The sequence below is a fragment of the Hibiscus syriacus genome, unplaced genomic scaffold (assembly GCF_006381635.1).
Source record: "Hibiscus syriacus cultivar Baekdansim isolate YM2019G1 unplaced genomic scaffold, ASM638163v2 tig00116962_pilon, whole genome shotgun sequence".
NCBI lineage: Eukaryota > Viridiplantae > Streptophyta > Magnoliopsida > Malvales > Malvaceae > Hibiscus > Hibiscus syriacus.
Window position 1 is genome coordinate 1,399,825 of NW_024063488.1, and position 27,767 is coordinate 1,427,591.

Sequence of the window (27,767 nt, forward strand, 5' to 3'; positions counted from 1 at the left end):
CTTTAATAAAACTTTGTAGCTCTTCACTATAATACATAAACCATAGTTTCCTTTAATTTATCAATATTCCCTATATAACTTATGTATCCTTATTTATGCCCTCGAATTTATACTATTCTCTTAGAGTCTCCTAACATTTCTCGTATAATCACTTATACCATATCATATGACTTATACTTGATTATCTTATTCTCTCATGTTCATTTCATTTCTTATGACTCTATCATATAACTTATTCCATGTTTTTCCATTATTACATAATAAAGTTTTACATAAATCATATAGCATATACAAAGCATATCATTATCTTTAGTCATGCATACATACAATCAATGTAATACAGATAATCACATATAATTATAACAACACATAATCATGTCCATGACTTCATGCATATTACTCTAGGAAATAGACTTATCGCAAGTCTTATTTCTATTAAACACTACATATCACTAGTATGCACTCAGCTTGGCCTCACTAGTCAATTCCAATCTCTTATCTTTCCCTTGATCGATCTTACTTGCCAAATGTTCTGGAATTGCTTTACGCGCAGAATCTACATAAATGTACATTTTGAGGCAATCATTAGATACCTACACCTTGTAATTGGATACTAGCAACTTAAACAAACTTATTAAACCAATATTCACATTTTTCCTTTAGGGGGAATCGATTCCCTCCTGTGGGGGAATCGGTTCCCCTATGAGATTCTGGAATTTCTGGTTCGCTTGAGGGGTATCGATTCCCCATTGAATGGGTACCGATTCCCTTGAATGGGTATCGATTCCCCTTGCCCAGAAATCATATTTTCAGCACGAAATTTACTTCATTTCATCTTAAACACTTCATATTTCAACCTCCCCTACATACTAAACTCAAACACATACTTAAGCCCATTTGTACTCATTTAATCCATCTTAATTCTCAAAATCCTCTCCTCTTAATGAAATTCAAGAATTATACTCAATTTTCAACATGTTCTAAATTCCTTTCTATCACTCCAAATCTCTTAATTCAACTATTGACAAGTCAAATTCAACTTAAAATTCAACTTATCAACTTTATTTCAAGATTTTATTCAAAAACTCAAAAACTTTAATCTCTCATATACCTTTCATCTTGTTGTTTTATAACCAATTAAGCTTTCCTTAAGCTTAATTACTATCCAATGAACAACACCCAACCTTTAGTTGAACAAATAATCAACTAATGAAGAAACTTACCTTTGCCCTTGAGCTCTTACGGGAGGAGAAAGAAGAAAGGAAGAAGAGATGAAATGTTTTCATCTTCCACGTTTCAATCTCCTATTAAAGGGGATAAAAAATATCTTTATTGTCAAATGACCATTTTGCCCTTTACTACTTTGGATAATTACTAAAAACTTCCAGGGATTATCTCCACATAAATCATTGAACTTTTCAACTTTTCCACTTTAATCACCAAATTCTAAAATTTTACAATTTAGACACTAACCTATAATTTGGGATGTTACACCTTGACCATGTCTTTTTGTTTTTTTTCCTTCGTCATTTATTTATTTATTTACTTATTTTTATTTTACTAACCTTTTTGCTTTTTTGTTTGTTTTTTTAGCATTTGTATCATAACAAGAGGCTATTGATCCTTAAAAAGCATTTATTACACACAACATAATCTGAATAAATGGACAAAGGTATTGTAATACAAGAGATTAAGAACCCCGAGGTACGACTATGGTCCGAGAAGACTCAGACGGAAAAGGAAGATAATCTTTAAGGAAACTATGTGTCAGAGCTGGTTAACTACGCCTCTATCAGCCTAAAACAGAATAATGTGCAAGAACTTCGAGACATTTGGGACAGTTGGAAGAATGATCAGAAACAGAAGTTCAGTCAGCGGTATGGTGACATTGCACTTTTGCTTCATGTTAAGATCGATGAGCCCTTAATCAGAGCATTGGTTCAATTCTGGAACCCGGGATACAGTTGCTTCACCTTTAACCGAGAGGACATGGTGCCCACCATCGAAGAGTATACTACACTACTGCACTGCGAAAGCATTAGACTAGAGAGGGCATATATCAAACACATAAAGAGTCAGTCTTTCAAGAATGGACTGGCCAAGATTGCAGGAGGTGATGAAAAGTGGGTGACTGATCGACTCCGACACAAAGGTAGCGGGGAAGGAATCGAATGGATCCACATAAAGCAACTAATGAAGAACCACCTTGATGAATGGAAGACTATAGATCTTTTTACATTGGATTTGTACGGTTTGATTATCTTTCTGAAGACCTTGGGGTGCATCGACGCAGCCGTGGTGGAATTATTTGAACAACTTCCAAGGCGAGTCAACCCAGTACCAACCATCTTAGCCGAGACCTTTCGTTCTCTTAATCATTGCAGAAGAACTGGTGGAGGAAGGTTCATTGGGTATGTTCAGCTCCTTCAAGTCTGGATTCACAGTCACTTGTGGAAGACTAACGAGGTTGCCTACCGCCGATTCAGCACTACCTATTCAACATTGAGAAAGTTCATCACTATGAAATGGCATGAAGGCGCTTTGAAGGAAAAATGGATGAAGGTCTTCATGCATCTTCAGGATCGGGATATTACCTAGAGAGCCCCCTGATTGTTCCTTAGTGATGTTTTTTTCAAGTGTGGGGATTCTGACACTATAACCCTACTTGGACTTTGGGGTGCAGTTGGGTATGCTCCGTTGTTGGCACTTAGACAGTATGAGGCACGTCAGTTTGTCCCAGTAATATATGGATTATCTACATCGGAGTTTATGTATCATGGTGACAGTTATAAGAAGATGATCAAATAAGCAGTCGAGTCATGGAAGAAAGTATCCCGGATGGATGTCGTGGCTGCCAGAGATATGCTTACTCTGGATTATATGGAGTGGCGAAGATTGAGAAAGAATGATAACATCCCGGTGCCAGACTGTGAAGACACACGGACCATGGAGGAACATCTCAAGCATGTCCCTTCTGAACTTGAGATAGTCTGAACTTGAGATAGTCAAGGCAGAGTTTGAAGTTGTAAATAATGAGCTGAAGCAGAGATTTAAGGAACTTGAAGCTGAACGTTATCAATGGAACCTGGATGCCGACTCTCAGAAAGATAGAGCAGACAAACTGGAAAAGGAACAGAAAAGAGTCCGTTTTGAGCTTGAAGACTTGAGAAATGGGTATCAAGATAAAGTCAAGGATAACTCCAAGTTGAAAGTGGCCTCTGAATACTGGAAAGACGAATATCCTAGCCTAAAAAAGAAGTTTGAGGGGTCTGATGAAAGAGCTTGGAAGGAACAGTTGAAAAATGCTCAGAGGCGCTTAGCAGACAGTCAGCATCAAAACCAATGCTTGAGAATCCAGATGGCTGACTTAGAAAAAAACATGAGAGAGATGGAAAAACAATAGCTGAGTTAGAAGCTATCGTAGATGGATTCAAGAAGCAAGTAGCTGAGCTTCAGATAGTGCCCTTTGATGGAGGTCTGCAGTGGCGTTTCCGTTGGGAGCAAGCACAACAAAGAGTAAAGGCTAGAGACGCAGTTATCCGAGATTTCCTAGATCAAGTTGAGAAGGCAGCCCGTCATCTTCACGGCCTGGCAAGGGAAGCCGGAGTGGTTCGACAAGGCATTCAACCAGTGATAAATGAAGGTAGAAGACTTGTTAACCTACTAGAAGCTGTTCGGGGTCTAGAGGATTTAGTCTGAACGTACCTTTGATTGTTTTTTATGTCTCTTACAAGATAAAACATTTTTATCTAAATAAGGATTATTTATAATAATGGACACTTTTCTAGATCAATGCCTCTAAATTACATACATCATGCATTGCATACTTTGCATTTTTATTTTCATATTTTCTATGTTTTTACATTCGTATTAACAAACATAACATGTCTCATAAAGAGAAAGAGCAAACACCAAGTTTACCACCGCAAGCATTAAATACTCATCATCCACACAATACTCGGGCAAAAAAGAGACTAATGGAGGCCAGAATGGAAAAACTCGAGGAGAACATGGCAAGACTACAAAAAGAACTAGAAGATAAGATGGCTCAAAACTGTCAGAGCACTTTGGAATCCATCAAGAAAAACCAGGAATCATTGGTCGACCAAATTGTGGCCAAGTTATCGGGATTACAATAAGATAGTGCAGTAGGGGAAAGTCCCTCCGAGAGGGTAACCATATCACCAACTCCACAGGTGGTTATTTCACCCGGGGTCTTACCCAAAACACAATAAAATTCTTCTGCTGTCAAAAGAAAATCATCATCTTCTATGAAGGTGCAAACTTCCGCAACTAATCCTTATAACCATCCAGATGATTACAATATCCTAGATTTCAATGAAGATGACAAAGCAAGAAAGATGGAAGAGAAGATCAGGATGTTAGAAGATCGAATGAAGATGGTTCAAGGGTACCATGATTATTATGGAATGGACGCAAGAGAGCTGAGCCTAGTTCCTGATTTGGTGCTTCCGCCAAAGTTTAAAATTCTGGAGTTTGAGAAGTTCGATGGGAACAACTGCCCATCATCCCATGTCACTATGTTCTGTCGGAAGATGACAGGATATGGAGCGAATGACCAACTCCTGATCCACTGCTTTCAAGAGAGTTTATCCGGTTCAGCTATCCGGTGGTACAACCAACTCAGCCGAGCTCACATCAAGACATGGAAAGACTTAGTCAAGTCTTTCCTGGAACAATATAAGCATATCAACGATATGAGACCAGACCGAGTTATGCTACAAAGCCTGGAGAAGAAGTACAACGAGAGTTTCCGATAATACGCGCAGCGATTGAGGGATTTGTCTGTGCAGATTCATCCACCCTTGGATGAAAATGAGACTAGAAAGTTGTTTGTACAAACCCTGAAGGCACCTTACTTTGGGCACCTACTGGCAATTACATATGGAGGTTTCTCAGATTTAGTCATGGCTTGTGAAATGGTTGAGTTTGCCATTAAACAAGGAAAAATCGAGGGAGGAGACCCCAGTAAAAAGCCTTCCATGAAGAACAAAGATAGAGAGATCAACAATGTCAACACTTACAAGGGTGTTACGGTCTCAAACTCAAAAACTACTACAGCTGTACCATCTGGTACTTCAAACCAAGTTCAGAGAGAACCAATGAAAGAAAGGGAAAGGGAACAGTTCGATCCCATTCCCATGACATATAAAGAATTATATCAACAACTCCTCGACACTCACGCAGTTTCACCTTACCCAATGGATCCGATAAAGCCTGTGAATATCATGGTGGTGTGCAGGGGCATTCGATTGAAGGTTGTCTCGTATTCAAGAGGCTTGTACAACGAATGCGGAATAAGAATTGGATCACTTTCAACTCTAAAACACCAAATGTCACCCAGAATCCCTTTCCTAATCATCCAGAGGCTGGAATTAATGCAATCATCACCGAAAACGGTAAGAGAATCAAAATTAGTGTTTCAGAAGTCAAAGCTCCTTTGGCTTGGGTATGGACCCAAATGGCGAAGGCAGGACTTCTTGCACCACAGTCATGTGCAACAAAGAGTGAAAGTGGTAACTCTTGTTGTTATCACAACGAAGAGGGGCATAAATTGCAAGAATGCTCCGAATTCAGGACATTAGTCCAGCTCATGATGGACCAGAAGGAGTTGGAGTTTTATGAAGAAATTCAAGATTCCCCGGAAGTAGACATTTGCGCTACCGGAGAATCATCACACAAAAGACTTGGTAGGGGTAGTCCTTTGATCATTACCCCTAAGGCAAAGATGATAACAGTAACTCCGCAAACAAAAGTGGTGAACACGGCACCTCAACCTTTTCAATACAAGGATAGTCGGCAAGTGCCTTGGAAGTACAAATGTCAGTTAAGTACTTCCAAAGAATGTGACAACAAAGTAGGGCAGAGATCACTAGAGCCCTTTAAGGAAGATGTGTTGGCCATCAATGAACCTATAAAGGAGGAAGAAGCTAAAGAATTCCTCAAGTTTCTGAAGCATAGCAAGTATAGTATCATAGAATAGCTCCACAGCTTGCCAACACGCACTTCAATGTTGGCACTTTTATTAAGCTCAGAAGCACATCGGGAGGCACTGTTGAAAGTCCTGAATCAAACATTCGTGCTACAAGACATACCGGTCAGCAAGATGGATCGACTGGTAAATAATATTCAAGCTGATAATCTCATCTCATTTTCAGATGATGAGATTCCATCCGGAGGAAGAGGCCGAATGAAGGCATTACACATCACTACCTACTGCAAGGGGCATGCTCTGCCAAGTGTATTGATTGACAACGGATAATCTCTGAACGTAATGCCTTTAGTCACTTTGAAAAGGCTGCCAATAGATACCTCTCATATAAGAGCCTGCCAGAACGTGGTCCGAGCATTTGACGGGACCAAGAGAGAGGTAATTGACAAGATTGAGGTACCGCTAACGATCGGACCAGCCACCTACAACATTGATTTTCTGGTGATGGATACTATGCCTTCTTACAACTGTCTTTTGGGAAGGCCATGGATTCATCAAGCTGGTGCAGTACCATCCACACTGCACCAAAAGGTTAAATTTGTTATTGACGGGGCCTTAGTAATTATCAATGCTGAGGAGGATATCGTGGCGAGCGTGACCACGGAGGCCCCATACATCGAAATAGATGAGAAAGCGGTGGAATGTTCATTTTTCTCCTTAGAATTTGTGAATGCCACATTTGTAGCAGAAGGAAGAACGATTCCTGGACCCCGGCTTTCCAAGTGTACCAGAATGAAGATCATGCAAACATTGGGACGATGTGCCAAGACTGAAAAAGGGTTTGGGAAGTTTCTGCAAGGGAGGATCGATCCAGTCCTTCCTATTTCAAAGCCAGATCAGTTTGGGCTCGGCTTTCAGCCCAGTTACCATCAGAAAAGAAAAAAAGTTCATAAGAACTGAGAGAGAAGACTTGCCAGGTTGACTGGAAGTGAACTTTAATGGGAACCCATGACATTCCCGCCTCTATACCACACATTCAAGTCAGGTGGTTATGTATTTAAGACCACCTTGTAAGATTTAGAAGCGGCTTTAGAAGATTTGAGCATCAATGCCATAACCACTGGAAATGCTGACAATGAAGATAGATCTGGGATATGCCCTCTGCCACCTGGGTTCGTGCCTAGCCGTTGGTTGGTCGAAGAACTACCTGTGGTTTATAAGAGTCTTTCAGAGTAATATTCGAACTATCCATATTTTCCTGTACCCGAGGAAATAGGTGATCTTTTGTAAGGGTTAATAAACGTTATGTTTAAGTTCAATAAAAGATGCATTTTTTCTTTTCCCATGGCAAACAAATTTTTCCTTTATTTCCTTTTGAATTCATTGTAGGCACTAATGATCCTGATCCGGAGGTGGATTTTGAATCGGCCATTTGTCTCGGGGAATTTGATGAATACGACACTGAAGAGGAGTGCAACTTTCCTACTGAATTGTTGAGAATGGTAGAAAGAGAAGATAAACAAATATTGCCCCATAAAGAAACAATCGAAATCTTGAATCTGGGCACTGAGGAAGATCGAAAGGAGGTTAAAATCGGCACAACTCTTTCGCCTGAAGCAAGACAAAACCTGATAGATTTACTTCATGAGTACAGAGAGATGTTCGCTTGGTCATATCAAGACATATCGGGATTAGATACAGATATGGTAGTCCACAAATTGCCTATCAAACCAGAATGCAAACCAGTGCAGCAGAAACTGAGAAGGATGCGACCAGAAATGCTGCTTAAGATCAAGGAAGAACTCAAGAAACAATTTGATGCCGGTTTTCTTCAAGTGGCCAAATATCCGGAGTGGGTAGCCAACATAGTGCCTGTGCCGAAGAAGGATGGAAAAGTAAGCATGTGTGTCGATTACTGGGACCTTAACAAAGCAAGTCCCAATGACAACTTTCCACTGCCACACATAGACACTCTGGTGGACAATACAACCGGGAACAACTACTTTTCATTCATGGACGGATTTTTAGGATATAATCAGATCAAGGTGCACCCTGAAGACATGGAGAAGACCACTTTCGTCACAATGTGGGGAATTTTCTGTTACAAAGTGATTCATTTCGATTAAAGAATGCTGGGGTAACATATCAGAGAGCTATGATGACCCTGTTCCATGACATGATGCATAAAGAAATCGAGGTTTATATCGACGACATGATTGTTAAGGCACAGACCGAAAATGAACACATCAAGCATTTGAGAAAACTCTTCCAAAGGTTGAGGAAGTTCCAGCTATGACTAAACCCTAGCAAGTGTACTTTCAGGGTGATATCCGGAAAATTATTAGGCTTTGTGGTCAGGAGAAAAGGCATTGAGGTTGATCCTGACAAAGTTAAAGCTATCCAGAATCTACCTCCACCTCGAACACAAAAAGTGGTCCGAGGTTTTCTAGGAAGATTGAATTACATAGCTCGGCTCATATCTCAATTAACCGATAAATGTGATCCAATCTTTCTCCTTCTCCGAAAGAACAGCCCTGGAGCATGAGATGAAAACTGTCAGATTGCATTCAAGAAGGTGAAAGAGTACTTGTCTCATGCTTCAATCTTAATGTCCCCCATCCCAGGCAAACCTCTGTTCTTGTATCTCTCCATATTTGAGAACTCAATGGGGTGTGTTCTTGGTCAACATGACGAATCTGGAAGAAAGGAAAGAGTCATCTACTATCTGAGCAAGAAGTTCACCGATTGTGAGGTCCGATATCCTCCTATCGAGAAGGATTGTTGTGCTTTAGTCTGGGCTACAAAAAGACTTAGACAATACATGTTGTATCACACCACTTGGTTGATTTCCAAGTTAGATCCTTTAAAATACATTATGGGTGTACCTGCTCTTTCTGGAAGGTTAGCCCGATGGCAGATGTTATTATCTGAATTCGACATTGAGTACGTTAGCCAGAAAGCCATAAAAGGAAGTGCCATATCGGATTTCTTAACAAGCAAAATCGACGAGAATTATGAGTCACTAGACTTTGATTTCCCAGATGAGGACTTGATAGCTTTATCTTTAGAAGAAGCAGGTACTTCAACAGACAGTTCCTGGAGAATGTACTTCGATGGGGCATCTAATGCATTAGGACATGGTATCGGGGTAATATTGATCTCTCCAGAAGGGAGTCATTACCCATTTACCAGTAGACTGAACTTTGATTGTACCAATAACATGGCAGAGTATGAAGCCTGTGTCTTGGGAATTCGAGCTGCACTGAGGCAAAATATAAAGACCTTAAGGATATACGGGGATTCAGCATTAGTAATCTATCAGCTCCGCGGAGAATGGGAAACCAAAGATACAAAACTGCTGGAATACCGTAAGCTAATATTGGACATGCTCGAAGAATTCAATGAAGTTACCTTCCACTATGTACCGAGAGAAGAAAATCAAATGGCTGATGCTTTAGCTACCTTGGCAGCCGCATTCAAACTTGGCGGGGAATTTGAAATGATGCCAATTGACATGCAGTCGTATGAGTACCCGGCTCATTGCTACCAAATTGAAGGAGTAAAGGACGCTAAGCCTTGGTACTACGATGTTTTGCAGTATATCAAGCATCAGAGTTATCCAGAGGAAGCCACTGAAACCGATAAAAGAACTATTAGAAAGATGTCAACTGGATACGTCCTTAACGGGGAGGTCTTATACAAGAAAAGCCATAATCAAGTTCTGTTAAGGTGCGTCGATGTTGAAGAGGAAAAAATGATAATGGAAGAAGTACATGATGGAGTTTGTGGAGCACATACAAATGGACATATGATGCCGAGACAGATAATGAGATGTGAATATTTCTGGTCAACACTGGAAAGTGATTGCATTAACTATGCCAGAAAATGTCATAAATGTCAGATTTACGGAGATAAAATAAATGTTTCACCTCATCCGCTTCATGTCATGACATCACCATGGCCTTTCTCCATGTGGGGCATGGATGTTATTGGGCAAATCCATCCAAAGGCTTCGAATGGTCATCACTTCATTCTTGTAGCTATCGATTATTTCACCAAGTAGGTAGAGGTTGCTTGCTATGTCAGTGTCACTCAATCTGTTATTTGCAAGTTTTTAAGAAAGAGATCATATGTCGGTATGGTTTACCTGAAAGGATCATTACCGATAATGCTACAAACTTGAACAATAAAATGATGAAGGCTGCTTGTGAGCAATTCAACATAAAGCATTACAATTCTACTACCTACAGATACAAGATGAACGGTGCAGTGGAAGCAGCAAACAAAAACATCAAAAAGATAGTGGAGAAAATGACCGAGACCTACAAGGACTGGCATGAGAAGTTGTCTTTCACCTTGTTCGCTTAACGAACCTCAGTATGAACCTAGACTGGGGTAACTCCATTTTCACTAGCTTATGGAATGGAAGCAGTGTTGCCCATTGAAGTAGAAATTCCGTCACTACGGATCTTGACAGAAGTTAAACTGGATGACGTGGAATGGGTGCAATTCAGATATGATCAGCTTAATTTGATAGATGAGAAGAGACTGAAAGCCATTCACCATGGCCAAATCTATCAGAAACGAATGATTCGAGCACATGACAAGAAGGTACGCCCGAGAATATTCCGTGAAGGAGATCTGGTGCTAAAGAGAATTTTGCCAGTTCAGAAAGATTTTCGGGGAAAATGGACGCCAAATTGGGAAGGACCTTATGTCGTAAAAAAGGCCTTCTCTGGAGGAGCCCTTGTCCTGGCTGAAATGGACGGACCCGAATTGCCACATCCCATCAATTCGGATGCAGTCAAGAAATACTTCACTTAGGATGAAAACCCGAAAGGGCGTCCTAAGTCAAAAAAAAGGAAAATATAAGAAAAAGAACAAAAAGTGAAAAACGTTTAGGGTGAAAACCCGAAATGGTGCCCTAAATTGAAAAAAGAAAAAGAACAAAAGGTGGGTTCAAGATGAAAACCCGTAAAAGGCGTCTTGCAACCAAGGATGGGTCCAAATTGAAAACCGAAAAGGGCGATTTGGATGTTTCAAGAAATCCAAACGGTTGAAACTCCTCGGCATCTGAATGTTCCACAGACTTAACAAGTCAGAGAAATGTTGCACTCTACCGAATGTTGTCGCATTTTCAAAGACCCTTTGGCAAAGGCCATATTCAAGATCACCTAACGGCTTTTCAGCTCAGAAGTGCCCACATTATTGAAATCTAAGACATTCATTTACACCTCGTCATATCTTCACCTTCCAGAATGTTTGTCATGTATTATTTGTTCTTTTTTTTCCATGAATAAAATACAATCTTCTTCTCTAGACCAATTCCATTTGAGCATCTTGGATTGAGCTTAAGCTTAATGATTTATTTACTTATGCAAAATATATTCATATATTACTGTACAAAAATTCATTGAAAAGTACAGGTACTCGGAAGCCGATCAAGGCTCATGCACATACTTGAGTTGGTCGAGAAGTATTTCTCAGATCAAGAATAAAAAACATCAGATTTGAAGAATTTAAGACCAGGGATCGAAACTTCAAGATTCCAGAGTCAAGATTCCAGAAAGATTTTAGCTAGAGTCAATTTCAACTTCGCGGTGAAGGATATTGAACTCAAAGCGACACAATTTGCTCGAGAGTAGATTTCAACTTTATGACGAATGATATCTAGCTCGAAGCCGAATTTCACAATAATGAGGTCAACCATGGTTTCAACTTCACGGTTTTAACTTCACGATGAAGGGAATCATGTCCACCCACAACATATGATACTTGAATTTTGACTTCACGATGAAGGATATTCAAGTCAAAGCTCAACTTCACGACGAAGGGGGGCCATCAGCGATTTCAACTCCAAGACGGAGGATATCACGTCACTCGAGACAACACAAGTTCAACTTCAGAACGAAGGGACGATTGGTTGTCAATAAACGATTACTCAGTTTTATTCAGAGCCAATTTCAACTTCACAGCGAAGGATATTGGACTCAAGACAACACAAGTTCAACTTCGCAATGAAGGGATGACTGGTTGTCAATAAAACAACTTCCCAATTTTAGAGCCAATTTCAACTTCACAGCAAAGGATATTGGACTCAAGACAACACAAGTTCAACTTCACAACGAAGGGACGGCTGGTTGTCAACAAATAATTTCCCAATTTCAGAGCCAATTTCAACTTCACAGCGAATGATATTGGACTCGAGACAACACAAGTTCAACTTCACAACGAAGGGACGGCTGGTTGTCAACAAATAATTTCCCAGTTTCAGAGCCAATTTCAACTTCACAGCGAAGGATATTGGACTCGAGACAACATAAGTTCAACTTCACAACGAAGGGACGACTGGTTGTCAACAAAAAATTTCCCAGTTCCAGAGCCAATTTCAACTTCACGGCGGAGGATATTGGACTCAAAACAGTACAACTTACTTGGATTTCAACTTCACGAAGAAGGATATCTAATTCCCATGCTCAACTTCACAACGAATGGGCCATATACAACTTCACAACAAAGGGTATTGTACCTTAGCAGATTGACCCAACTTCACGACGAAGGAGTCATTTGTAACACAACAATACCAAAGTCTTCAGGTCAAGTTTCACCTTCACGACGAAGTATCTTGAGCCAGAAGACGATCCATGAGCTACTGGTCAAAGCTTTGAGTTCGATTATAACTTCACAACGAAGGATTACCTGCTCAGAATTTCCCAGTTTTGACTCAACCTCACAGGGAGGAGGTCATTTTTGGATTTAATCCAAATATCGGGTTTCAACTCTACAACAAAGGACATTCAATATAGTCGAAACTGGTGTCTTTTAATCTTTACTCTATTTTAGTTACAAGGCAATAAGCAAAGAGGGGCAGGTGAAGACACCTAATTTCATCTGCTGGCCTAGCAACCCATGACCCACATCAAATTAGGGTTTCTAGAAACCCTCATCCAAGTCAGCATCGTTTCCAAGAACCATGGTAGACAAGCCTCCAACGCCATTTCCTGCAAGGACTCTTCATCACCATCAAATAACAGTGTTAGAGTTCTGATAGGAATCAAACTCTAGAATATTAGGCTATATATCCCATGTAAATAGAACACACAAAGACATGAAGTTTGGTACACGATTACGAGATCAAAGCAAACCGTGAATACTCTAAGCATTTTGTAACAATTCGAAAGCAATAAAGGTAGTTTTTTTTAACTTGCTGATTTCTTTTTCTCTCTCGCATGTTGTATTTCCTTTGAGATTTGGTGCGAATCGAACCCAAAAAATCATTTCTTTTAGCCGATGGACGGAAAAGTTGTCGAGATCTATTCATTTAGATCTAGTAATCCCAAGGCCTATTTTGAGGAAGAGAACTCGGTTTTTTGACAGAGAAAGAGAAGAGCTTTTTAAAAAATCGAATCTTTTTAGAGGTTTACCGTCGATGAACGGCGGCGCGAGGCGGCGCGGTGCCGGAATCTGGAAAACCGGGTTGTGTTCTTCATCCTCGATGAACAGGCGAGAGGATGAAGAAATAAAGGGGAGGGGCTCTTAGTTGAAAACCTTACAAATGAAGGTTAAAAGAAATTTTTTAAATTTTATACCAAAACCATCAGACCGCTCTATTCGGCCCAAATAGACTCAGATCCGCGTGTTTTTGAAGCAAATAGGGTAAACTACAGTTCTGGTCCTTCTCTGTTTTTTTGAAATTCATTTAAACCCTAAATAGATTTCCCATTTTGGTTTCTTCATTCGAAATTTGTCCTCCACGTTTCATTCCTTTCATTTAAATCCCTTCATTATTTTATATATATATATTTGCTCATTTTATTTTTAATTTATTATTATTATTTAAATTTTTTTCTCTCTATACGTTTACTAATATATATATATATATATATATATATTATTTTCATTTATTTATTTATTATTATTATTACTATTATATTTTCCTTTTATTCTACCTATTTATATTATATATTTATATTTTTCATATTTTATTGTTATTATTATTATTATTTTATTTTTGGTTTTGCTTATGCCTAATATTTTATATGTAAATATTTCTTATTATTTTCTTTTACTTACTTTATCAAATATTATATCTATATATCACCTACCTTTGAAATTATCACCCTACTCCTATTGAGCCCTCTTTCACTATTTAAAATTTGACTTGTGGATGAACAATTATAACATTGCAAACGGTGTAATCAAGTCATGATTTCCATGCCCCAACCATTTCTTGTTTAGAGCATGTGATTGGTATTCAAGTTCATATATATATTTTTTTTCTAAACCAAATTGTTGTTTACAAAGTCACGTTTTAGTGTAATCAATTTTTGATTTTTTTGTCTTTTCTTTTTTTCGCATGTAGGTATATATTGTTTAATTTTCTTTTTTTTTTGTTATGTTTTGTTTCTATCTCTTTTATTTAATTCTATTATTACTTCCATTTATTTAGTTTTGTTTTTGTCTTATTTTTATCATTATTTTTTATTTTATTATTCTTCATTTTTTTCATATTTACGTATTTTTTATCTTAATTCGATTCTGCACTTTATACGAATCTAACACTTTTATCTTTTTAAAGGCAATTTAAGAAATCTAAGGTAAGTAATTTGGATCGATATTTTACCTTTTAATTTAACTTTCAATTTTCTTAATTAAAGACAACTGGAAATTATGTAGTACCGAAAGGGCAGTTCAAGGGTGCTAACCCTTCCTTGACTGTAACCGACTCCCGAATCCGATATATCTTTGCTAAGACGCATATCAGGTAAGAAATACGGTATCCGATCTACCTTTTTATCTTAAGATAAAAGATCAGTGGCGACTCCAATCTATTTTCCTAAGTCGAAGCCCAATTTCGGGGCCCAACCGAAAGTCGGTTATGACAGAGGCGTACAGTTGTGAGGGTTTAGTTTTTTAGGGTTTAAAACGAATGAGAAAATAAACCTTATAAACCCCAAAACCCAACTGATGCATCGATGCATGGCCTTGTGCATCAATACACATTCAAGGCATGCATCGATGCACATTCAAGTCGTGCATCGGTGCACCTTCATGGTGTATCGATGCACATTCACGGATGCATCGATGTACTATTAGGTGTATCGATGCATTAAGCACAAAAATGTCAAAAATCCATTTTAAACACTCAAAATGCTAAATTAATTGGCTCTAGTGGTATTAGCAACTCATATATTGAAAATTAATAATGTTCAATCAATCAAATTAATCCTTAAATTACTTTTGAACATAAAATTAATTTTCATCAAGCAACATAAACTCCCCCTAACTAATAGCAAAGAATGCAATCAAAAATTATTATTATAAGCATTTTTCATTTATACTTAAAAGTGATAAAATTATTTTAAACACTAAGTGAAGATAGGTCAGTTAAACTTAATTCTCTCCTAAGTGTCCAAAATCTTTCCTTGTCTAAAGGTTTTGTAAAGATATCCGCTAATTGGTGCAAAGTATCAACAAATTCTAGAACTACATCTTCCTTAGCGACATGGTCTCTAATGAAGTGATGTCTAATTTCAATATGCTTAGTTCTAGAGTGTTGGATGGGATTTTTAATGAGACAAATAGCACTAGTATTGTCACACTTGATAGGAATGGTACCTACTTCAATTCCATAATCAAAAAGTTATTGTTTCATCCATAAAACTTATGCACAACAACTACCGACTGAAATGTATTCCACTTCAGTGGTAGATAATGCAACACAATTTTGTTTCTTTGAAAACCAAGAAATCAGCATATTTCCAAGGAATTGGCAAGTACCGGAGGTACTTTTCCTATCTAATTTGCATCCTCCATAATCCGCATCAGAGAAGGCATGCAAGCTAAAGCTAGAGTCTCTAGGATACCAAAGTCCTAAACTAGGAAAGTCATAAACTAAGAGTGTCCTTAAGGTATCTAAAGATCCTTTTAACAGTTAGTAAATGTGATTCCTTAGGGCATGATTGAAATCTAGCACATAAGCAAACACTAAACATAATGTCCGGTCTACTGGCAGTTAGATAAAGCAAAGAACCAATCATTGACCTATATAATTTAACATCCACACATTTACCTCCTTCATCTATGTCAAGCTTTATCGATGAGCTCATTGGAGTGTTATGTGGCTTCCCATTTTCCAATCCAAACTTCTTGAGCATATCTTTGATGTACTTAGCTTGATTGATGAAGATGCCATCTTTTCTTTGCTTGATTTGGAATCCCAATAAAAATGAGAGCTCCCCCATCATGCTCTTCTCGAATTCACTTTGCATTAGCTTAGAAAATTCTTGGCAAAGAACATCATTAGTAGAACCAAATATTATATCATCAACATAAATTTGAACTACTAATAAATCTTTACCTTTATGCTTTAAAAACAATGTAGTGTCAACCTTCCCTTTGGAAAAACCTTTCTCAATTAAAAAGTTTGACAATCTTTCATACCAAGCTCTAGGAGCTTGTTTTAAACCATAAAGAGCTTTTGTCAACTTAAGAACATGATTTGGAAATTTTAAATCTTCAAAACCAGGAGGTTGTTCCACATACACTTATTTCTTTATAAAACCATTTAAAAATGCACTTTTAACATCCATTTGATATAATTTAAATTCATGAAAACATGCAAATGCTAATAACATTCTAATTGCTTCCATCCTAGCTACGGGAGCGTATGTTTCATCATAGTCTATCCCTTCTTCTTGAGTATAGCCTTGAGCAACAAGTCTAGCCTTATTTCTCACTATATTACCACTCTCATCAAGTTTATTCCTAAATACTCATCTAGTACATATAATAGATTTATTACTAGGCCTTTCAACTAATGTACATACTTTACTTCTCTCAAACTGATTTAACTCTTCTTGCATAGCCATAATCCAATGTTCATCTTTTAATGCTTCTTTAATATTCTTAGGCTCTATGCATGAGATAAATGCAACATAATTACAAATATTTTTAAGAGAAGATCGAGTTGTTACCCCTTTTGATGGATCACCTATAATCTCACCATCCTTGACATAGTTGTACTCTCTTGGGTAAGATACTTCCCTTTCTTCAATAGTTGGATTCTCGAGAGGATCTTGAGTTTCCTCATCTTTTGTTTCTTCCTTTGATGATGGTTCTCCAACGTCATGTTCAACGTCATTTATATTTATAATACCTACATCATCATTCAAACAAGAATTCTTCCTCGTAAGGGGATTATCATCGAAAACAACATGTATAGACTCTTCTACAACTAAATTTATTTTATTAAATACTCGATAAGCTTTAGAATTTAAGGAATAACCCAGAAAAATTTCTTCATCACTTTTAGCATCAAATTTGCCAAGATTGTCTTTACTGTTGTTTAAAACAAAACATTTACATCTAAAAGGATGAAAATAGCTAATGTTAGGCTTTTTATTTTTGAAATTTCATATGGAGTTTTCTTTAAGATTGGCCTAATCATTACTCGGTTTACAACATAACAAGCGGTATTTGTGGCTTCCGCCCAAAAATATTTTGGCAAATTGTTTTCACAAAGCATGGTTCTAGCCATTTCTTCTAAAGTTCGATTTTTCCTCTCAACAACTCCATTTTGTTGAGGGGTTCTAGGTGCTGAAAATTATGGCTAATACCATTAGAATTACAAAAATCAGTAAATCCAAGATTTTCAAATTCAGTTCCATGATCACTCCTAACAATAGTTATAGAGTAACCTTTTTCGTCTTGGATTACTTTTGAAAACGTGATGAATTTTTCTAATGCTTCATCTTTAGTACTTAAGAATAGAACCCAAGTATATCTAGAATAGTCATCTACCAAGACAAATGCATATTGTTTTCCACCCAAGCTAGTAGTCCTAGTTGGCCCAAAAAGATCTATATGGATCAATTGTAATACTCTACTAGTTGATACATCATTAATGGATTTAAAAGAAATTCATTTTTTTCCTTTAGCACAAGCATCACAGATTTTATCATTATCAAATTTAAGCTTAGGAAACCCTCTAACTAAATTTCCTTGAATTAGCCATTGCAAAACACTCATACTAACATGTCTTAGTCTCCTATGCCATAACCAACTATCATGCTCATCCTTAGCAACTAGGCATAAATTAGTCATATCAATAGAGTCTAAATGCACCATGTATATGTTTCCTATTCTATGACCAACAAGCATAATCCGATTAGATGCAATGTCAATAACTTTACAACCATTAGTTTCAAACATGACATTGAATCCTTTATCACATAATTGACTAATACTTAAGAGGTATTACCTATGGTACCTATACATTCGATGTATCCTTTTGAATTATCACCAAAAGTCACTTCTCCTCCATTTTTGGCGGTAAGCTCTATGAACCGGCTTTTGTCTCCGGTCATGTGTCTTGAGCATCCAACCATGAGTTTGAATTTGTTTCCCGTGCCTTGTAGCAATGCTCATTTTCCTACAAACATAGATTAATTTCTAATTTTTGGTACCCAAATTCTTTTGGGTCCATATTCATTAGTTTCCAAAATCCTAGTCCCCTTAGGTATCCATTTGTGTAGGATATCTTTATCTTTAGTAGTAATGAGTCTTTTAGGAACCCATATACTTCTAACAATTTTTCCATTAGAGGTTCTTCGGGGACCTCTATGATTGTAGTTTTTAAGACTTTTTCTAACAAAATTGGATTTTAAATTTTCTCCATTTTCAAAACGTTTTGTTCCAACTTTATCAAAAGAAGCTTTAAGATCATCAATTTTATTTTGATGATCATCATTGGCCTTTGAAAGTAAATTTTGTAAATCTGAATTTTTCTTTTCAAACTCTTCTAGTTTGATTTGCAAATCTTTGATTTTACTTTAAAAATCATTGTTGGTCTTAGATATGAGCTTATTTTCATTTTTCAATTTTGAGACATCATTTTTATATTTTAAAAACAATTTCTCAGAATCCAAAGCCAAACCATTATATTCCTCTAATAACTCATCATAAGATAAATCATCTAATTCAAATGAGTTAGAGGTTACCTTAGAATCTTCCCTGAATTCCATCAAGCACAAGTTTGCTACTTCTTGTTCCTCCTCATCGGAACCCTCTTCATCGCTCCATGTAGCCACATGAGCCTTGTGCTTATTCTTTGATTGACCATTTCTTTTCAATTGTGGGTAATCATATTTGACATGCCCCGACTTTTTGCATTCATAGCAAATGATAGTCCTTCTCTTTTGGTTCATTTTTGAGACCTTCATTTCGTTTGAATTTTCTTCCTCAATAAGGTCTCATCATTTTTCTGAACCGTTTGGCAAACAATGACATTTCCTCATCATCATTATCTTCATCTGAATCACTCTCATCTTTTGTGGATTTGAGAGCAACTCCAATGTTTTTCTTCTTCTCCTTCTCTTTTGGTGTCTCATCAATCTTATCGAGGTCCACCTCATCTTCAAGCATCATTTCATGAGTGAGGAGGGAACCAATTAGCTCTTCAAGAGTTAAGGATTTTAGGTTCTTAGCCTCGATGATTGTCGTCTTCTTGGATTGCCACGATTTTGGAAGTGAGTAAACTAACTTCCTCACACGCTTTTCGTTTGGAATGATCTCTCTATATGATTTGAGACTATTGACAATCGTTGAGAATCTATCCGTCATAGCTTTGATATCTTCATTTGGTTTTATCCTGAAATTTTCATAGCTATGTGTTAGAAGACTAATTTTAGATTCTTTTACCTCGTCGGTGCCTTCATGAGTGACTTGTAGTTTATCCCATATTTCTTTGGCGGTTGTACAAGAAGAAACTCTTCCATATTCATCTGGTCCAAGAGCACAAAATATGATATGGATTGCTTTGGAGTTGAGCTGGAACATTCTTATCTCTCCTTCACTCCACAATCTTGGATGAGTGAGAGGCTTGATATATCCATCTTCTACAACATTTCATGCTCTCATGTCACTTGCTTGAATGAAATACATCATCCTATTCTTCCAATAGGCATAGTTAGCTTCATTGAAGAAAAGAGGTTTGTTGACGGGCATCAAATAGAGACCAGAGTCGACATTTGAAGTAGAGGCCATTGATGACTTGATAATCGATGTAACTCTTCCCGAATCGACTCAAGAGGAGATTAAAACTTCAAATGAGTGAGGCTCTGATACCAATTGTTGAGTTAATCGATTGACGGAATCAGCCAAGAGGGGGTGAATTGGCAATTAAAATTTTGGTGGAAGCTTTTGCAGAAAATTAAAAGTAATTGCACAGAGATTTAGAGTAGTTCAACTTTCTCAATCAAAGTCTACGTCCACTACCTTAGCTATCCACACTAAAGATTTTCCAACAAATTCACTAATTTGTTCTTTCTTTTGAGGCCAAAGAGATAACCTTACAACTCCCTCAAGAATATACCTCAATTCTTGAGAACACTCTTTCTCAAAGAGAAGATTACAAATTTGCAAACTTACAAGGAAATCCTCACAAGGTAGATTGTTTGCACAAAAAGAACACTAAAAATGAATACAATTGAGTACAAGTAGTGTTATTGAAAGCAAAATGAATATTGAATGAAAAATAGGCTTGAAATGCTCAAACTTGAGGTTTGATGCTTTCTCTTTGATTCTCTCTTGATTCTTGTTTATTGTTGTTTCTTGTTTTTGTCAATGGCTTCTAAGCTTGTTTAAATACACCTTCAAATGATTCTGAATGTTGGGTATGCTTAGTGGAGTCAATAGAACCGTTTAAGTGTGAAAACAATTAATTAAAGCAGTTGGGAGCGTCAATGCATCGATGCATACCCATGGTGCATCGGTGCACCAGTGTAAAATTCAAATATTTTGACCGTTGGACCCGTAGTGCATCGGTGCACTAAGAGTGCATCACAAACAACAGTGAAATTTAACATTTATGGTTATGTTTTGAGGGTTTAGGGTTGCTGCTTCAAGTTTAGTTTGTTATGAAGATTTTGAGAATGTATTATGAATTTGGGGTTGGGCATGTAATTAAAGTATTTTGGAATTTGAGGGTTAAAATATAATTGAAACATTTTAGAATTTAGGGTTTAAAATGTAATTGATGATTGTGTTGCAATTTTTAAAAGTTGGGGGACCTAAATGCAAGCGTCTGAAAAGATTAATCACCATTTATATAATTTACACTAACAGCAGTGAAACAACCGTTATGTCGAGGATCATATTGCAAACGAACTAAATATTTAATGGTTGTATTGCAAGTTTTAAAAGATAGAAGATCTAAATGCAAGTCTCTAAAAAGTTTAGTGACCATTTATATACTTTACCCTATATTTAATTGGCACCCACGAATAGGGTGGCAATTCAAGTATTCTACATATTTTCCAGTTAGGCCCAAAGGCCAAAGCTGCCAGTCAGTTGAAACTTGAAACGCTTGTGAAATCTCTTTCTTCTGATCTATATATCATCTTCTCTGCAGATTCATCACAAACAGATACTTCTCTTCTTTGAAACCAAAAGTCATCAATTTTCTTATTCTCCACTCAAAACCCATCCTATAACCCTTCAAAAAAAATCAAATCTTTTCTCTGCATCTCTTTCTTCTGTCATAGAAAATGGGGGTTCCAGTAATCAAGTTTCCCATATTTATGGTTATTAGAGTATTGGGAATTGTAATAGGAGCTCTTGTTTTCACATGGACTTTTCATTGCAGAGGAGGATTGGCTCTCATCTCCGATAACAAAGATCTCATCTTTAATGTAATCTCTTCCTTCTTTCACCTTTTTTTGGGTAAATTATAGAAGCAACGATTTTTCTTATAATTTTATTTCCCAGTTACTTAGTTTGGATATCTTTTTTAGTGGGAATTTGCTATAATTTGCATTGTATGATAATTTATAGAAATTAATGGTGTTGTTTTTTGGATATAAAAGGTGGGGAATGTTTTTCAGCAAGTAAATATGAACGTTATAATTTCGGTGCAGAAGATAATATACATATCTTTACTTTTATGCTGAATAGATTTTATCACAGAATTGATATTTTGTGTTAGTCCTTTCAATTTTTTTAATCAATTGCGTTTATGTTTTGCTTTATAGAAACAAGGTAAGCTAAGTAATGAACAACACCACAAGGGACGCTTATATTAGTCTCTTTGGTAGTTCATCCTATGAAGAGGAGTGTTTTTCCTTCCCATTACAAAAAAATACTAATTTTGTTTTGTATTTATTGCAGGTTCATCCTGTTCTTATGGTCCTTGGACTAGTGCTCCTGAATGGAGAAGGTGAGTGTCAGTTGTCATTGTTTTACTGAGATGCTCCAACTTTTAGTTATATGTATCCGATTCTCCTTTAAAGTTCTATACGAGTCCTTGTGAGATAATTATTTTCAATTTATCAGATTAAATTACATCAGCTATACATTGATGCATGTCTAGAAGTTTGGCATTTTGAAGTGTTCTTACCCTTTGTTGTCACTGGTAGTTTCATTGAGGTTTTCTCAGGACTTGAAAAGTGAGATGTTATTGCTAGTCTGGAAGATCTGCTTAAACTATTTTAAGAGTTTGTGAGCGATTAATGTGGTACAATGATGTTAGCTGATGTTTGTCAAACCTACTATATAATTATGATGCATACATAAGCACGGGTCTTTTTTTCTTTAATATTCCCGGATACTATAGGCGTCAATTTTATGGTTTTGCAAGAAGAATAAACTTTGCTTCTCCTTCTAAGTAGGGAAGTGAAATCAAGTTTCATTATGTTTGCCCATTGCGATTGTAGGCTTCCATTTTCATCGTCCCTTATTGCTTCAATATCTTGTCCTTAAGTTTAATTCATAACTCAATTTCTTAAAGGAAGGGTCATCTAAGCAGTCATCTTTAGAAGGAATGATGAAGTACTTTGTTATGTGATAATCTAGCTTCGAGTTGTTGCATCTATTTTTCCTTGATTTGTAAGGAGAGCACAAGGAACATTTCTGCTGACTTTTGGAATTCAAACAATAATAATATGGAGTTGTACTTCCATGATATATACTACAATTCTAGATAACTTGAATCTCAACTGTTGGTATATTTTACTATAATCCTATACAGTGAATTATAGGTGATATAAAACCTGTAAGATAACAAAACCTCAACATGTTATCGAGCCTCTATGGAGCTTTCTTCTTTTTTGAATTTGAGTCTTCTATGGTAGTTAAAACTTTGTCTTAGTTGTATTCTATGGTAGATAATAACTTTCTGTTCTCTTTATTGACAATTTCAGTCACACATACAACCAAATAGGCTGAATACTAGCTGCATGGTTAAATACTATTGAGGTTCGTTTACCCTTTTTCCACGGGTGCGGTCGGCAGATTTTACATAAATTATCTGCTCATAACTTTATCTTCTTTGATCTTCCATAAGCATGGTTATCCTTATGCTATGTCTTGTAGCCTAGGCCATGAGACAATGAGTCTTATAGGAAATTTAATTACAGAATTGTGAATGCAGAATTTTATGGAATTTTGATTGAGGTTACTTTCATGATTCTTTACAATCCTGCTTCTGTCACTTGTTCGGTATGATTAATGCAGCCATGCTGGCATACAAGACTGTTCCGGGGACGAAAAGCTTCAAAAAATTAGCTCATCTTACCATACAATGCATTGCTTTTATCTTGAGTCTTATCGGTGTATGGGCTGCTTTGAAGTTCCACAATGATAAGGGCATCGACAACTTCTACAGTCTGCACTCGTGGTTAGGCCTAGCTTGCCTTTTCTTATTTGGCATCCAGGTCTGTCTTTACACCCTTTACCAGTGCATTTTTGCTCCACTTTTATCGAAGTCGTGCAGGTGCTCAATGATGTTCTTGTTTTGCTTTAAATTTGTTATGAACAGTGGGCAGCTGGATTCGTGACCTTTTGGTACCCAGGCGGGTCAAGAAACAGCAGGGCTGCCTTGTTGCCATGGCATGTTTTCTTCGGTATGTATGCATATGCCATTGCCATTGTGACTGCTACAACGGGTATCTTAGAAAAGCTTACATTTCTTCAGACTAACCAGGTAATATCACGTTACTCCACCGAGGCTTTGCTTGTAAACTCTTTGGGTATTTTGATTGTCGCGGTGGGCGGTTTCGTTATTGTCGCTACACTCACTCCGCTGAACGAAGAAAGCGATGGGCACAGCTACAAGGGATTAATAGTGGAATAGAGTTTTCCCTGTAAAACCCAATGAGTGATGATGATGTTCTTTACCTATGAAACAACTAGAGAATGAATTAGTTGATAAGAGCAGTGCTTCAGAAATTAATACATGTTTTTTTGCTGGGGGACATGGAAGTTAAAATTATCTTCTAAATATACTGTTTACACCATATTTTCCTCTTTTCCTTCTTGAGACGGATCTTAAAATTATATATGAAATTTGGATTCAACGTTCGATATGATATGAACTAATTTATTTATTTTTATTTGTATTTATATACATAAAGCTTTGACTAAACTACATTTTTAAATCATCCACTTATTCTTACAATTTTGTTTTGCTCACCAAACTTTTTTCTTTCTGAAATTATATTTAATATTACATTTTGACCATCAATCATTAAAACATAAACAAAAATAAATAAAACTGTCAAATATATTATTTTTTATTTTTCAAATAATGATTGTGATATTATCTTATGATAACATATCAACATTATCATTAATTTTTTAACTACAAATAATCAAAATGAAACAAAAATGTAACATCAAATACGGTTAAAAAATAATTAAATGATCAAAATAAAAACAAAATCACATGTATAGATGGCTAAATATATAATTTATTTAAATAATCATAAGGTAATTTATCCAAAATTATTAAAATAATTTGATAATATTTTATATTTCTAATATTTTTTAAAATAAAAGTCTAGTTTATAAATTCGAACCAAACACAATAAAAAGCAGTTTACAAGGGGCAGAACGGTTACGTTCATTAAAAAAAAAAAAGACAAGCAGAAGTTCAGCATGTGATTACATTTAAGTTCACATAAAAATAGGGCAGACGGGTCCCTTGGAGAGACCGAGACGGACTTCCATGCTATGGTGCAAGTCCAGTGGCCGTACAGTCTCCGATTCTCGAGGATCTGCAACCAACAAACCACTCATTTTGAATATCCACTAACCCACATAATATAAATATCACCATGAGACAAGGAAAAGAGAGCTTATTTTGTATTATCTATGTATTGTCATACCATTCAGATAATCCTCGAAGCCAAATTCATCTAAAGTTCCTGTCATTGCTTCCAGCCCTAGCATTGAAGATGGGAGCAATGGCCTCTGGAACCTGCATAATTTTTCAATGATTATACATCAAAGATATTCTCGACAATTCTGAAACTTACTGAAATTTCAATCCTAGCTTCAATGGTCCTTGGCATTATCTTAGTTCACTCTAGGCATAACTAGGCTTCTCTAATCTATGTTCCCACACATAAAATAAACACTAACACAACATGAAATGCAATTGTGTCAAATCTATATAACATGGATCAATAATGAGTCATAATCAAATTTTTTATATATATACAACCCCTTAATCAAGATTATAACATAGAAAAATGAACAGAGTAGTTATCATTTCTTCCTATTTCAAATAAATGCAGAGATTTTATTAGAAAAGATACAGAGATCTTTTTGAATAAAAAACCATAATCCATTTCTTAATTGGATTTGACAAGAAGATTTATGCTTCTTTCACCTAATCCTTCTTTGCTTGGATTCATTTTATATTATTGTCAAAAGTCTCTTCATTGTACCCAAAAAAGTAACAAACGCCTACATTTTGAAGGTGCTTAAGAGTTTGCACGAATCTTTGAAATACAGAGGATTCAAGGGGTGCAAGTCCCTTGAGTGACGAAAAATTGGGAAGAAAACTTGGATACATGGTACAACCTAAACCTATAAAATATAGGGATTCTAAAAGTTCTTTGTTAAAAAGAAAAATCAAGATTGTGTATCAAGCACTGTGACAAGGAAAACCACGAAACAATGATGCGGGTGTCTAAAGAAAGGGTAGAAACTCCCTCTCTCTCTGTATTTGTGTGTGTTAGCTCTCACTGCCCCTCTCTTTTACTTAATTGCCATCTACTTGCATGAATTGTTTATATTTTTCATCATGCGCTAATTTCTATGTACTTTTTACTAGGCTGCAATTTCACTTCATAGTTTTTTCAAGAACAATTCAAGCCCTCTTGGTTTCCTTCACCACTTTGAGCTAAAAACAATTATTCAAGATCTCTATTCTAATTCTCTTCGAGCTTTAATATCCATGTTTATGCCATTAAAGAAACCGCAGAGTGAACGTGCTCATAAAATTATTTTATCAGGGAAGACAAAATTCTAATTATGAAGAAAAGTCTAAATCAGTCCGTTAAGCGTCAACAGCTCAAAATTGGGATTAGAAGAGCAATACTTGTTTAAAAATATCGAAAATGGAGGTCATACCGCGAGAGAATTTGCCTATCGAGATCCATCTTAAGTGGAAATGCTGTTCCATAAGTATTGACCAGGACTTTCCTCTTCATCCCCTCCTGCGTTATATTCGCCTAAAAAAGAGAAAAAAAGCGTTCACATAAATAAATAGCATTCCAATCCTAATAGTACCCTCTAAACCTAATTAAAAATCTTAAAACAAAACCCCTAAAAATAACTACGTCTAATTTCATATGAACTATCCAGCTTCTCTTTTTTTTTTCTTTTTCAATAACAAAAACACTAAAACCACTTCTTAAAAAAAACATGTAAAATAACCAAGTTCACGGGCGCTCTCGAGATCTGAGAAGTGAACGCAAAAATAATTTTCGAACACACAAACAAAAGAACAAGATTGAGTCTAATTTCAGTTTTATGTATTTTCTCGGGAAACAGACAGATGGAGGGGAAGAAGATTTACAGATTCGTAAGCAAATTGGAGAGGGTGAGATCCGACGAGGTCGCTCTTAACGCCGTGAAGACCGAACCGAAGAGCGTCGTTCTGGACTCCCCCGATTTCGTGCTGAATCGTCTTTGATGCCTCCATCTCTCTCTCTTTTTCGTTTGTTTTTCTGTCCTTTTTCTTTGAGAATTTTATAGATTGTTATCGTCTTTGTAAGCAAGAAAAGGCTAATAAAGGAAAAAGTCACTCTCCTTGCAAACGATGTCGTTTTCATTAATCCAAGTGCCCGCAATCCAGTTCAAACCCGTCTTTTTTTTGGGTTAAGAAGAAAGGCCAAGTGTGGTTTTGGGTTGAACTTCTTTAAAGCCTACTACTTTGAATTTGATAATATAATTATTTTGGTATTTTTAAATAATAATTTTTTAAAAAAATATTTTTTAAAATATATGATAATTATAATCTATTCTTAAAGTTATAAATATTTTTAAAATTATAAAATTTAATTTTTTACAAATCATAAAAATTTGTGATTTTTTAGTGGGCCTCCAAATACAAGTTTTAAAAAGGCTTGATGAAAAAAAAATAAGTGTTCGAACTATATTCTAAGTTAATTTTAGGTGTCTTAAGAATTTTTATTTTTTAAAATAGACATCTAACTTTTTCGATGTTATACTTTTAAGTGCTTATGTAGTAACGGTCATTAAAAAAACTTGTTAAGTGACACATGTTATGTTTATATTTTTTATTTTTTTAAAATTTAATAATATTATTAATTTAAAAAATATATTTTTTAAAAAAAATTTATAAAATTATGCAACCTTTAAATCTCTCATTTCAATCTCATTTTTTAGTTGTCGTTGGACATCACCTGTTGTCTTCATCATCGTCGAATAACCACTCATCTGTCGTTAGTCTTCCACTGCCGATCATCCTCTTGTCGTTGACTCAATCATCATAAATCTATAAATC

At 36.3% G+C, this 27,767-nt stretch overlaps 2 protein-coding genes across 2 annotated transcripts; one reads left to right on the forward strand and one right to left on the reverse strand.

The window, feature by feature from the left end:
- Nucleotides 1-21,349: 21,349 nt before the first annotated feature.
- On the forward strand, nucleotides 21,350-24,222 carry LOC120190162 (probable transmembrane ascorbate ferrireductase 2). The gene is made up of 4 exons (XM_039193287.1): nucleotides 21,350-21,645; nucleotides 22,121-22,169; nucleotides 23,465-23,664; nucleotides 23,769-24,222. Exons 1-4 carry the CDS (start codon nucleotides 21,502-21,504, stop codon nucleotides 24,081-24,083), a joined length of 708 nt encoding a protein of 235 aa, XP_039049218.1. The 5' UTR covers nucleotides 21,350-21,501; the 3' UTR covers nucleotides 24,084-24,222.
- A 511-nt stretch (nucleotides 24,223-24,733) lies between these two features.
- LOC120190397 (cyclin-B1-2-like) lies at nucleotides 24,734-26,990 on the reverse strand. Its single transcript, XM_039193481.1, has 4 exons — nucleotides 26,817-26,990; nucleotides 26,369-26,469; nucleotides 25,117-25,208; nucleotides 24,734-25,005 (listed from the first exon to the last, which is right to left on the reverse strand). Exons 1-4 carry the CDS (start codon nucleotides 26,940-26,942, stop codon nucleotides 24,905-24,907), a joined length of 420 nt encoding a protein of 139 aa, XP_039049412.1. The 5' UTR covers nucleotides 26,943-26,990; the 3' UTR covers nucleotides 24,734-24,904.
- Nucleotides 26,991-27,767: the final 777 nt, after the last annotated feature.

Excerpts from the sequence above, each read along its gene's own strand:
- LOC120190162 (XM_039193287.1), top strand. The coding sequence starts at position 21,502 with ATGGGGGTTCCAGTAATCAAGTTTCCCATATTTATGGTTATTAGAGTA. Across the intron at positions 21,646-22,120 it reads ACAAAGATCTCATCTTTAAT|GTTCATCCTGTTCTTATGGT; the intron begins GTAATCTCTTCC and ends TATTTATTGCAG. Across the intron at positions 23,665-23,768 it reads TTTTCTTATTTGGCATCCAG|TGGGCAGCTGGATTCGTGAC; the intron begins GTCTGTCTTTAC and ends TGTTATGAACAG.
- LOC120190397 (XM_039193481.1), bottom strand. The coding sequence starts at position 26,942 with ATGGAGGCATCAAAGACGATTCAGCACGAAATCGGGGGAGTCCAGAAC. Across the intron at positions 25,209-26,368 it reads GATAGGCAAATTCTCTCGCG|GTTCCAGAGGCCATTGCTCC; the intron begins GTATGACCTCCA and ends AAAATTATGCAG. Across the intron at positions 25,006-25,116 it reads CTTCGAGGATTATCTGAATG|ATCCTCGAGAATCGGAGACT; the intron begins GTATGACAATAC and ends TGTTGGTTGCAG.